This window comes from Haemaphysalis longicornis, unplaced genomic scaffold (assembly GCF_048455015.1).
Source record: "Haemaphysalis longicornis isolate Haplotype H1 unplaced genomic scaffold, Haemaphysalis longicornis Haplotype H1 scaffold_1, whole genome shotgun sequence".
Taxonomy (NCBI): domain Eukaryota; kingdom Metazoa; phylum Arthropoda; class Arachnida; order Ixodida; family Ixodidae; genus Haemaphysalis; species Haemaphysalis longicornis.
Window position 1 is genome coordinate 307868845 of NW_027526203.1, and position 13797 is coordinate 307882641.

At 51.0% G+C, this 13797-nt stretch overlaps 1 protein-coding gene across 1 annotated transcript in view; it reads right to left on the reverse strand.

Moving 5' to 3' along the window:
* The window catches only part of LOC144149840 (putative 4-coumarate--CoA ligase 1), a 109669-nt gene that overhangs the window by 5036 nt on the left and 90836 nt on the right, over positions 1-13797 (reverse strand). Inside the window, exon 8 of the mRNA XM_077681533.1 lies at positions 12124-12268. Coding sequence (XP_077537659.1) covers positions 12124-12268 — 145 coding nt within the window. The remainder of the gene's footprint in view (positions 1-12123; positions 12269-13797) is intronic.

A 13797-nucleotide genomic window follows, 5' to 3' on the forward strand; every position in this document is an offset into this window, starting at 1 on the left:
AGCCTCGTTGAGCGCGCAGCTTCAGCGTGATTGGTTGATTGCAGGGTTTAACGCGCCGACGCAACGCAGGCGATGAGGCGCGCCCTAGTGCAGGGCTCCGGATTAATTTTGACCACCTGAGGTTCTTTAACGTGCACCGAATTATCGGATACACGGGTGCTTTTGCTTTTTGCCTCCATCAGAAAATTGGCCGCCGCGGCCGGGAATCGAACCCGCGTCCTTGTGCTCAGCGGCACAACGCCATAGCCAGAGTCACCGCGGCGTTTCGGCCTCAGCGTGACATGACGGTCAATCATCCTAGCTCGCCATAGACTATGAAGGCCAATTAAAATGGAGATCATAGGAAGGGAAGGCTGCGTTCACTCGGCCATACCATCATGGGTGCGGGGAGGTATATAAACCTGATGTGTATAAATTTGACGACAAACCCTTCACGCCTATTTTTTGAGTTTCAGCAGTCTAAGCGGCTTATACGAGCATTTCTTGTACTATAACGCTTGCGCAGTTACTGCCCCCAAAATTCCAACAAAAATCTTATCACTGGCGAATCATTCCTTAGGCTGTAAAAGCGATCGTAAATGTGTTACCATGCGTGTTGCTGGCCGCTGTGCTAGTTCGCCCTGCGAAAAACGTCCTTCTGGTGCCTTGTTTTTACGCTTTAGAACAAAAGTTTCGGTTTATTTTAATTCCTTATTAGCTTTATTAACTTCGCTGGCTCTTTTCCCGCCTTTAATTGGCCTTAGGTTTTGTACTAACGTACCAATCACACAGGCATATACAGCTTACAGCTCCAGTGAAGCGGAGCCAATATGCATATATTGCATGCGTGCTACTATGGAGCTAATTCTACTTTATCGGCTTCACTAAGCTTGATACAGTTTACAACCTAACAAAATAAAGTCACATTTTTTCGGGCACAAATCGTGTCAGGGCTCAGTTTTAACGGAGCGAAGGGATTGTGACGACCCGCCGGTGGCCGGCCGACTGACTCTGTCGGAGGGTCGGTGAGCCGTGCATTAGGGGCAGTCAAGCATAGCTTGCATCAGTAAGGGTCATACGAAACGTCATGAGCAATCGGCAAGGAGGATGCAGAGAGGAGTACAGCCCTTTCGACTTGATTTCTCTAGTAAATAAATTCGCGTAAATGCACCCAGAGGGGTCGAAACATGTCCTTGAGATTTCAGGTTTCAATTTGCACAACTAGTCCCACAATGCATATAAATCACATCAGTGACCCTTTAATGAGTAGTTGCGAAAAGTGACACATTGATGCAGGTAAGGAAGTCACAATGTTTCTGTTTCAAGGTCGCTTGTGAGACGCCATTTTCTAGGTTTGTTGCCGCTGTAAGTAAATGTTTGTCATGCCGGCCTTGACAAGACGGACGAGGGAGGGGAAGATGGGGCCACTGTCAGCAGCGAGGAGCCGCCGTTGAAAACAAACCCGGGGCGACGCTCTTCCTCTGTGAAACCGCGTCCCAACGTCGTGACCAGACGCGGATGCCCAGGAACGCCGGCAACGCAGCAACCGGCACCAGCAACGCCTTCGACGCAGCAGACCCCCTGTCTCCAAGGCGGAGGAGGATAGCGTCTAGCGAAACGCGGACTGACTGACTCACTGAAAAACATTTATTTACAGAAGTTTTTACAGGGAAGGTGGGGAGCGGTCCTTAAGGGGTCGCCCCGTACAAAAACTAGGTTGGCGCCCCCTTACGGGAGCCCAATGGCGTCGGCCGCGGCCGGGCCCGCCCGACCAGGGCCCGTTGGGCCGTCAGGTCAGAGCAGCCGAGCAGAGCTGCCTCCCAGCCCTCCCGGGAAGGGTTGGGGTCACTTTATAAGCGACCCCAAACCACCCACCGCCGGCGGCGTTGGCGTCCGCAGTGCTCCTCTATATTTGAAAAAGAAACAGCATCCGGCGCCAGGTTTCGATCCGAGGACTTTGCGGCCGCAGCGCGACGCTCTACCGACCAAGCCACGGACGCGACGGTGATGTCAGTGTTAGACGCGCCTTATATCTTTAACGCATTCAAACTACGTCGTCAGCGGCGTGCGTTGGCGACTCAGCGGCGTTATAGCGGCTTGATAACCGCGTGGTGTACACGTGATACTACAAACCCGATGGAAGAGATGGAAGAGAAGGCGGCGAGGCGGTGGGCTGCGGGGGCCGAGCGCAAGCGCCGCAAGCGGGCCGACAACCGTGCATTCGCACTTTCACATTCTCCCCCTCGGGGAAATGCGGGGGAATTTTTTCGCACGCACACACCATGTGGAAAATGTCAGAGGATCCTTCCTCACAGTGCGGGCGCTTCCCCGCGCAAGCGGGGTCGAAGTGTTTTAAGACTTCCGGGCACAAGAGAGTTTTGGTATAAAGGCGACGGAGGATGCGCTCCTCCGCCTTCGTGAGGCCCCGCCTTCGTGAGGCTTGGGATAGACAGAATGGCCGGATTGATAAAACTGTGTGTCCTTCTTAAAGGTGTAAGCGAGATTGGATTCTTGGTCCGGATCGGTAGGGGACGAGGATGATGCCCGGAGAGTGAGCGCGCGGGCAGCGGCGTCAGCCGCCTCGTTACCCTCAAGGCCCGTGTGAGCCGGAGCCCATATGATCGTTCGATTCGCGGGGGTGAGCACCCTGCCCGCTGTCTCGAATATTTAAAGGGAGGCGAAATGGAAGGGTCTCTGAATGTAGCAACATTAAACGTCCGGGTTCTGGCTGCAAAGAGAAAACAAAACCAGGTATATCTCCTTTTAAGAGATCAGGATATCGATGTGCTAGCAGTTCAGGAGACGAAGGTGGACGGTGAGAATGAGACCGAGGGCATGGTGCGTCGTTTCACGTCGAATTACTACGCTTCTGTAAATGACGCTGTGGGGACGTCGGCGGGTTGTGTGTTGAAAGAAGTTGCCGGGCCTGGAAATGTAAGCGGTCACTGCATGTCTTTCTGGCCGCCTTGTTGTGTGCGATTGGTAGTGTAACTCCGCGGATGACATCACGCTGTGGGTCACCGGGGGCAGCAACGGCCACATCGAGGACGCGTTGCAGACAGCGGTGAACGCCATCGAAGACCAGCTCATCGGCACGGGACTGCGGTGCTCGCCGCAGAAGTCGGAGCTGTTGATCATCCCACCGCCGGGCAGGTACCGCAAGAAAGAGGCAGAAGAATCGGCAAACATCCACATACGAACGAGGGACGGCACAGTCATCCCCAGGGTCGCCACTCTCCGGGTCCTCGGCATGCACATCGAGGCCCGCAGAAGCAACAAGACCGCGGTGGACCGCCTCGTCACCAAGATCGGCGCGGCGGCCCGACTCATCCGGAGGGTGTCGACGCGGCACAATGGAATGAAGGAGGCCAGCCTGCTCCGCCTGCTCCAGTCCTTCGCGATGAGCCACGTCGCCTACGTCGGGGCGTTCCACTTCTGGCTGCGCCAGGAGAGGGATCGCATCAACGCGGCCATCCGCAAGGCGTACAGGACGGCCCTGGGCTTGCTAAATAGCACCAGCACGGCCCGGCTGCTCGAGCTCGGGGTGCACAACACCCTCGAGGAGATCAGCGAGGCCCAACGAACGGCGCAACTCGAACGCCTCGCCACCACGAGCTCGGGCAGGCGTATCCTGGAACGCCTCGGTCTGGCGGGCACGTCGTCGCAGCAGAACGAGACAGCGCAGCAACAGCAGCGGCAGCAGCTCCAGCCGGAGGTGATGGGGCGACTCCGGATCCTCCCGCTGCCCCGCAACGTCCACCCCGACCGCAACCATGGTCGCAGAGAGGCGAGGGCCCGCGCTCTCGCCGCAACGCACGCCAACGACACGGGCGCCCTGTACGTGGACGCCGCCCGGTACACCGACCGACCCGACGCCTACGTAGCGGTGGCGGTCCGCGCTACCACGGGAGAAATATACAGCGCCTGCAGCGTCCGCGTGCCGTCCGCCAGCCAGGCGGAGGAGACGGCGATCGCGCTGGCGCTGACGGATCCCCAGTGCACCACAGTGCTTAGTGACTCCCGGTCGGCCATCGCGAACTACGCTAAGAACAACGTATGTGAAAGTGCCGTGCGTGCGGTGAAGTGCAGTGCGGTGATCAGTGGAGCGGTGCCGGCCACCCACCTTCGGTGGTTCCCGGCGCACGCCAACATCAGAGGCAACGTGGGCGACGGTCTCCCCAACCGCAACGAGACGGCGGACGCAGCCGCGCGAGGACTGACCAACCGCGCGGCGGCGGTCTCTTCCCCACTGCCGAGCTCCGCGACAGAGGGAGGCCAACGCGAAGACGACGACGAAGACAACAACGACGACGTGGAGTGGGACCCGGAGCCCCTCCTCACGTACGGGGAGGTGCTGGAGTGGTACCGGCTCGGCCGGCGCACCGCTCCGGCGCCCCACCCGGAACTAACACGACAGCAGGCAGTGCTACTACGCCAACTACAAACACAGTCAGTGATCACGCCGGCGCTCGCGCGTCACGTGTGCCCGGACGTGTACGCCAGTGACGTGTGTAGTGTGTGCGGGCAACATCGCGCAACTCTGGCCCACATTCTGTGGGACTGTGCAGTGCACCCCGTGGAAGCTGCCGACCTCTACGGCCGGCTGCCGGACACCATAACGAGTGCCGTATATTCGACGGACCTGGCCGCACAAACTCTAGCCGTCCAGCAGCTCGAGGCTGCTCTCGCCAGGCAGAAGCGGAGCGAGTCGCAGACGGGGGGGAAAGGGACGAACTCCCGAGTACCTTTCGCGCACCGCTCACGCCTACGCCGGCGGGGCCTAGTCCCGAAGACGTAGTGAACGTGGGTGGGATGTGGAGGCTCTGCGCATCCCGACCTCCCACTCCCTGCTGGCCATAAATAAAGTCTTTCTCTCTCTCTCTCTCTCGGGTACAGAATTATTTGTGTGTAGGCGCCAAATGCATTGGAGGTGAGGTTAGATTTTTTTGATAGCCTCAAGCAACCCTTAAACACCAAAAGGCGGCTTATGTTATTGGGGGATTTTAACTGTGTACTGTCGAGCCGCGGTAAAACAAGCCAAACCACCGACAGAGACGCTAGCACTAGTTTGCTGGCTGAGATAGCAGACGAATTTGGCTTGGTTGATGTCGGCGAATGCCTTGAGGGTACGAGAGACGTGAGATTCACACATTTTCAGGGGTGCAGCCTAACACGGCTAGATAGGCTTTATTTTTCACTAAATTTAATCCAACAATGTCATGGCTATGATGTAAATTTCTTTCTCGGGCCACTGTTTGGTTAAATACAGATTGGGTAGGAAAAAAACACACCTTTCTCGTGGGTTCTGTAGAAACTGAATGAAAAGCTGTTACTAGGCGAAATGTTCATGGGTTTTGTAGTAGAAAAAATTACGGAAATAGCTGAATGTCATAACGGTAAAATTGGGGAGAAATAAAAAATGTATAAGCAAGACGTTAAAATAAAAGCCGTAGAAAGGTCTAGCTGTATAAAATATGAGGAAAAAAGAAACGAAAAACTTTTGCGAGTGAACCTACAAAAGTTGATTGCACTGGAGAACAAAAATCCAGGCATGTTCAAAGACGACATAGGGCGGATTAAGCACAAACTCGAAGTCGTTGGTCAATACCGCTATCGCGGAGCGCTAGTACGTGCGAGGGCGGAACATTGGACGATCGGGGAGGCACCCACAAAACGGCCATTAGGAATAGAAAAGACGCAACCCCGGCGGAACATGATTAAAGAAATAGGAACCAACGGGTATGTAACTCCGGAAAAAAAAAAGAGGTGGAGTGCGCATTTTTTGATTACTCCTCTTCTCTCAGTTAGCGCCCATTTCCTGGCCAATCCCCCTGAGTGGGTACGAGCCATTTTTTTTGGACCAACAACAACAACAACAACAAAAATTACTATAAGGCACTGTTCGCTCTCAGGGAAACTGTCTTTGAAAAATTCAAGCGAGATTTTATCGGTGCGTTGCCCCGCTTGGATGACGAAACAAAGGAATGGCTCGAATAACCCTTCTCGGCCGAGGAAGTTAAGTGTGCCATCGAAAACCTGAATCCGGGCAAGTCACCGGGTCGTGACGGGCTTAGTGCGGCGTTCTATTAGCATCTGAAATCTTTGATATCTCCTGTTCTCTCCGACATGTACAATCAATCCTACAGAATTGAAGAGCTTCCCTCATCTTTTTCTACCTCCCATACAATACTATTTCAGAAAATAGACGACAAGCAATAATTACGGGATGTTAAAACATGCCGACCAATCTCGCTAACAAACGTTGATTACAAAATTTTTATGAAGGTTCTGGGGAAAAGGTTACAAATGGTAATCCAGAAAATTGTAGGTCCACATCAGACGTGTGGCATCAGGGTTCGTAACATATTTACGTATATCTGCAAGGCGAGGTGCGTGCTGGAAGGTCGCGATGCAATGCACTCGGGCGTGGCGATTCTCCAGCTCGACTTGGAGAAAGCCTTTGACTGCGTTTCCCACAAGATCCTGTTTTATGTTTTAGAGCACATCAACCTTGGTTCTGTCATTGGACTGGGAGTGGCGCTGGCGTACCGGAACTGCACTACACGGTTGATAGTGAATCAGGAATTCGGAGCGGTCATCGAGGTGCAGGGTTCGGTGCGCCAGGGCTGCCCCCTCAGCCCTTTATTGTTTTGTGTATACATTGAAGCGCTGTGCCTGAGCATCATTCATAACGGTAAAATAAATGGATTTAAAATACAGGTAAAACTTCTCGCCTATGCTGACGACATTGCCGTTGTTTGTTCGAACAAAGAAAGCATGATCTTCGCCGTGGAAACAGTGAAGCATTTCGGGGAGGTCACGGGGAGTCTGGTAAATTGGGGAAAATGCCGGGAGTTTTGGCACGGTGAATGGATGTCAACGCCAGCGATCTTTGCTAATGTGACTTGGGTAGCCACCCCAGTAAAGTACTTGGGAACCCCTCTGGAATACTATCGCGACAGTGAGTCCTACTGGCGGGGCAGGTGCAAACACTGAAAGAGAAAGCGGAAAAAATGAAAGCAACTGGGCTGTCAGTGTTCGCGGGAGCCACGACTTGTTATCTTTTCTTCGTGGCAAAGCTTTGGTTTGTTTTGCAAGTGCTGCATTGTTCGCGTTTCAATGTCCAGAAGCTACATCGCGTATTTGCTGTTTTTGTGTGGGGGTCCACGTGGGAGAGGAGCAGTAGGACGAATTTGTTTCGGCGAGTCCATGACAGTGGTTTAAGACTGACTCACCTGTTTGTACGGCAACTCGTAAACCAATTTTTGTTACTACGCAATGTACAGGACCCTTTTCTACGCATTATAACGCAAGTTCGGTTAATGCGTTCTTTCCCAGAATTTGTGGTGTCTTCAAGGTGCATGCCAGGTGGTGTTCATGAATATTTTAAAGAAATTGTTTCGTCATTCTGATTTTTAACTACGCGTTTTTCAAGGCAATATCTGGCCAATATAACCAGGAAAAAATTGTACAAGGATGCATGTGACGTAGTCTTCCCAGTGCCACTGTATAGCGCCCTGTACAGCAATGGTCCAGGACAAGATGTGTTAAAACGACTGAAGGGAATGGAAGTGTCACCTGGGGCAATGACTTTCTTTTTTAAATTGCACACTGTTACACTTTCAGCCGCAGTTTGGATGAAAGAAAGGGGGCTCTCAGTGCCATGGGGAATCGGCTGTCCTATTTGTAAACAACCCGAAACTGTGGAGCATGTCTTTCTTCATTGTTGGGCCGCAATGTTCCTTTGGGATGTCCTCCAACGATCACTCCAGAAACATTTTCCGCTTAGCCCGCACGGCATACGTTTTTTGTGCATTGATAAAGAGGACGGTGTGCCATTTGACAGTGTCATGTTGTTGAGCCTGCACAGCATTTGGCGTTCGCGTAAGGCTTGGCTGCATTGTGATATAGACGCGCGACAACGAGACAGTATTTTAGGGAAAGTGTGTCGCAGTTTGATGAAGTTCAGAGAGCTAGGAAGTCACCACCAGAGTGGTTGTCAAAGATTGAACCCCTAACTACGCTTAGGGAATTTTAAATGACAAAACCGGCCCTGGGGGGCATGGTGGCACTACAGTGTTTTAGATGCGACGGCATCTCATTCACTCGCCTTGTCCCTCCATACGGCGTTGTCGTTGTCCGTCCACAGCCCTCCCCCATTCTCCTCGCCGCGCGAGCTGCGCTCTCCGCCGCTCACCCCCTCTCCTCTCCGATAGCGAACACTCTCTCGCGAGGGGCATTGGATTGGATTGGCTTGGCTTGGCTTGGCTTGGCTTGGCTTGGCTTGGATTGGATTTGGATTTGGATTGGATCGGATTTGGATTAAAGTGGATCAAAGTGGATTGTGTTGGATTGTGTTGCATCATAGCCGCGCAACGTTACGTCATAGCCGCGGCAGGGGGTTCACGGCACGTTTCACGCGATGGGAGAATCAACCTAACGGAAACAACAACGGAACCCCCTATGCGTCGCATCTACACAGGGGTTCCCGCGAGGGCAGGTGGGAGTAATTTTTTTCTTTGTCCTTGAACCTGGTACCTAGTGTTGCTGTCCGAGATTGGCAATAAAGAAGAAAAAAAAGTGGCCGAGTGGTCTGCAGCGCTAGGAATGTTGCAGGTGGCAAGTTCGAATTCTCGAAGGTACGTAATTTTTTTTGTAAGTTGATTTTTTCGTTTTCGGCCGATGTTTTATATACTGAGTTCGCCATTTCTGGGCCGTAGCGTTCACTGCTCCACGAACGAATTCGCAGAACGCGCGCAGACTGACAGTGACGCGCTAGCGAGTTCTCGTTGGTGTGCTGTTGTCATAAGCACTGACTACTTGCGTGCAGTGGGCACAGGCCATAATCAGCAGACCCTTGGCCTGGTGCGAACACGCTTTTTACGATACAGGCATGAGTGAGGCAAGCTCCAAATATGGAGGGAAAGCGCATGGCATTTGAGCGTTTGTAGTGACGCGAAGGGCGTTCATCCACTGCATAGGCCTCGGCTAGTGATTGCTACGATTCGAAGCCATCCCGGGAGGCTTATCTTAGGCATTTTACAGCCGACAACATGGCAGAAGCGCGGTATGACGATTATTGAGATATCGAGAATGCCCACCCAACGATAACGTCGGTTGTCAAGCATGTTTCGCAGAACCGAAACCGAAACTTCTTTGAATGGTATTCTTAGACATCGTCCAATCACGGTGCACCTCCTCCTTACTTCACCGCCTTTAGTTGGCGCGGCCGCCGCAGACCGCGCATGGTAGTTTTAGATGCGACGCTCAGAGCATCTCTTGTCGGCGGCCCTGTCCTTCCTGCGTGCGTCCGTTGTTGTCCGCGGCGTGCGTCCGTTGTCCGCAGCCACTCTCCCGCTCTCCTCTCCGATAGGGAACACTCTCTCGCCAGGGGCATTGGATTGGATTGGATTGGCTTGGTTTGGCTTGGCTTGGCTTGGCTTGACTTGGATTGGTGGATTGGATTGGATTGGATTGGATTAAAGTGGATTGTGTTGGATTGTGTTGCGTCATAGCCGCGGCAGATGCACTGGCGCTGGCGCGTGCCCAGGTGAGAGCGTGTGCGGCCCAGCGCGCTCTCACTCCGCCGGTGGGCGGCGCTGCGCGCGGTGCTGCGCATGTGCAGTACTCTCTCTCTCCGCGGTTTCCTCTCCTTAGGGCGCGCTGCGCATATATAGTGCCTAGAATATAACCGGTGTGTCGCTCTCCGGCGGCCTTTCGGTCGACGGTTGCTCTCCGCTGCGCTTGAACCCCCTCAGCGTCGCATCACACCAGGGTTCCCGCGAGGGGAGGTGGGCGTAATTTTTCTTCTTTCGGGCTTTATAAAATATTTACCGACTTATCAACCGGATAAACGATGAAAAGTCTGTTAATTTGAGCCAGTCTACACAGTGCAAGCAAAAATGAGAGCTTGAAAAATTCACTTCAGTGTCCCTTTAAGCGGCGCAGGGCCACGCGGGCACCAAGTTCACGTTATTAAACTTTATTTATTGTTTAAATCTTGCTTTGTCTTTGTATTCGGAACCAGACCCACAGTGATTGCTCTTTATAAACTTTTTTCATAAGTGTTGTAGCTATAAGTGAGTTTTAACCCGAATTTCTAACACCGTATCAACCTTGAAGCACCCTATTTTTATGAGTTCTAAGCCATTTGAGAGGAAAATTACTTATTCTCACTTGGTTCTCAAGGGCCGAAAACGTGATACTTGCATTCACATTGGCATCTTATTACGAAGCCCTAACCCTAAATTAACAATGCAGCTACCATCACTGTCAACACGTCAATTATTTTTGCTGAACTCTGCCAAACATGACAAGTATACGTTTACCAGGCCGAAAAAAAATCTTAGAACGCTTTGCTTTGCCTGCGAGCGAATGTACCGGCGACAACGGTTACAATGTACGTTTTTTGCATCATGTTTATTCAAATATGTATTGCTGCATGTGAGTATTCGTCCTATACCACACAATAACTCTACATCGTTGCAAAACTAAAGTGGCTATTTTAACCTCTTCTAGAAATGTAAGCGCCATTGGGTGGGCTAATCTATTGCTGCTTATCATTTTATGATGGTCAGTGGAATGTAATGTTGTTGGTGTGCCTGCTTCACGCGGCTTTGTCGCTCGGCTTGCACACGTTTGTGTTTACACTCAAGTTCTTCGATGATTGATGATGGGGCTTAACGCGCCGAAGCGGCACCTGGGCTATGAGGCGCGCCGTTCTAGAGGGCTCCGGATTAATTTTGACCACCTGGGGCTCTTTAACGTGCGCCGAAATCTGGACACTTCGGCGTTTTCACTTTTCGCCTTCATCCGCAAACCAGCCACCACGGCCGGGATTGAACCCGCGTTCTTGTTCTCAGCAGCGAAACGCCTTAGCCACCACGGCGGGCAGACTGAAGTTCTTCGTTACGTGCACTGATTTTCTCGGACACCTGCACCTGATTCGCCCATGCTGCACTTTGTGGACCGCGGGCTTTCCTTGTTGCCACGTGACTTTTTTCGGGCCGTAGACGACACGGCGGTCCCTATGGCCTGCAGTAGCAGTTAAAGGCTGCCTCTTTTGTTGTCGCCTGCTGTTAGGCGCATGCTGGTTGGCTCATTCCACGGGCACGACCACACAGATAGAGTCAGCAATGTAAACGTCAATTATTGAAGCCCAAGTCCAACTGCTAAGCCTGCGAAGTCGCTGCCGAGTGGCGGAAATGAGTGCACAAAAGTGGTAGTCGTAGAACGCTTCCTGCACTTTCGCCATTTTGGGGAGTATGTATGTATGTATTTATTGTTCTTAGGAAAAGGAAAATCCACCAACAGGCGTAAATTGTCTCGCCTAGGGGGCGGACACCGGAACGCCTGCTGGTGTAGGGGGGGAGGGGGAGGATAGGGAGAAAAGAATACATAGGAATAGGAGGGTAGGGGAGAAGGTTGGCATTAGAATGTATGTAACACGCACAAGGGTAAATATAAAACACAAAAGAGAAAAACAAGGAAAAAGAGGAATAAGAGAAAAAAAAGGAGTTACACATTGAGAAAATTAACATTACAGAGAAACACTACAGATACAGACAACACATGAATTTACAAAGGACAAAGCACACATGTGAGTAAGAAGCGAGAGTGGAAGTTTTGTGTCCTTTCTGTCCGTCCCTCGTTCCTTGTGGGCTTTTTAAACATCCACAAACTTCCATGATGTACCAACTAGCCCAATTTTCGGTGTTGTGATAGTGGGGTATGGCGCGCCGAAGCTACAGCTAGTCATGAGGGGATGCACGTCATAGTTGAGGGCTGTGGATTAATTTAGACTCATTGGGGCTTGTTAACGTTGAACCTAACATCATTGGCTTGTTTAAGACCAGCGACTTCGTGCACGGCAGAAGAAAACCATGCGCATCATGCTCGCACAGCGAGTACGAAGCCGTAAGACAAGACTGGTGAGAAATTGTTTCAGCTAGGGATGGTGACGGGCTCACTTTGCGACTGTATGAAATGCCAACTACAAGCCCAATCGAACAACTTATCTGCGGTTGTATTCATACTGCCTTACAGGGCAGGTAAGCAACTTCCCCTGAAGCGCTTCAGTCAAATACGGCCCTGCTACTGTTCACCCCTATTTTAGCGACATCGGACAACGTTTGCCTTTCACACCTGTCTGTATGAAGCCGTCGTCGTCGTAAAGCTGTTTTGTCTCCTCGGGCTTGTTAAAGTAGCCGATGCAGCAGTAGGGGCCTTTCACGCAAATTTCACCGTGCTGGCCCGGATCGAGCCTTTCACGGGTCTGCACGTCGACGACCTAGAGGAGAAATAGGACGTCAAAGCATGCAGAGGACAATACCACATTAAAAACTAAAAATGATACAATATACAAATGCCCAATACGTGTTATACTTCTGATTTATAAAGTTAGGGCTTAAAGAAAGGAATCTGTATTTCATGCTGTCGACGATATTTGTACGCATAGACTGTTTAGACTAGGGACATATTCCAGCAGGTATGTAGCTGTTTTTGAAGGTATGGGCCAATTCCGTAATAAGCTATTTGAAATTTTCAGCCTATGCAAGAGGTCTCGGGGCCTCCGTCTATGTAGTTCTTTTCTATTTTCGAAAGTTCCGTCTCAGTGGAATTGACATCTATTAAAGTGTGTATTACAATAACTATAGAATTTCTTTTGGAGCCCTAAATCTCGCTGGACATAATTCGCAACAGGCCAACAACCCGACAAAGCTCAAGCGGCGGAAGCAGTACAACGCCAGTTAACTTCATGCAACAACTCACACTGTCTCGCCCCATGTCAGCATACATCTACGATGTAGTTATTGCACTCTAATGGCTGGGATAACGAGCCTACGTTAAAGCCGACGCTTGATTGGCCCTCTGCCCCCTACGTTGCCTGTGGCGAAGTGCGGGACCTAAGTGCAAGTTTACTGAACAAAACGTTTCTCCTTTAATCGAGACCCATTATGAGCGTTGGGTTAACGTCAAGCAGACATTTTCTAGTGGATATAACAAAGCCCATCAGTACCGAGGAGCACAAGCAAGACTTGCCGGCTGCCGCCAGCATCATTGCATTAATATAATGTCGTTGGATTGATTGCCTTACAGCACTGAATAAGAACACTGTAAACTAGAATACACAATAAAAAAGTCCAGCAAAAGTGATGGTACTGTTTAAAGCCAAATTGATAGTTTTACAGGCCGAACCCACGCCGTGGTATGAGGTGAGCCCTAATGGAAGTCAGCGGACTGATTTACGCCACCTGTCATGCTGAAAGTGATTCTGCGCATGACTTACGGGCAGTACTTTAAAGAAGGTTAATTGCATAATGAAAGTACTAAGAATTCCGGGTTCGGCTGGTAGCAGTAAGGCGCATAGATACAAAATAAAAAAGGAGGTTTTGGCTTGTTATTTCCTTCCTCAAGTCGTGGTAGAAGACATAAAAAGAGTACGCCGAATATATGAGAAAATAAAACAATGACGTTTCGGCCCCGCCGAACGGGAGCCTTGTTCACACTCAAGTCATGGTGTCTGGTGATTCTTTCTCTACTCATCCCTTCACCCGTCTCGTTTCGCCGTCCTTAGATTGTGAACTTATGCTAAAGGAGGGAGCGAAGAGAACGAGAATAATACAAAGCAGAAAAAAAACTAGTGAAAGAAGAATTTAGCCTCTCCAGTATAGGCTGAAGTGCCTAGAAGCAAAAAAAGTGTCGTTAGATACCTCTATTTGCCTTGATTTATAAAGAAAGGACCTGAACATCTTGAAGGTGGAAGCGCTTGAACAACAGGGACAAAAGGTAGAAAACAGAGACGACACGGATCTAACT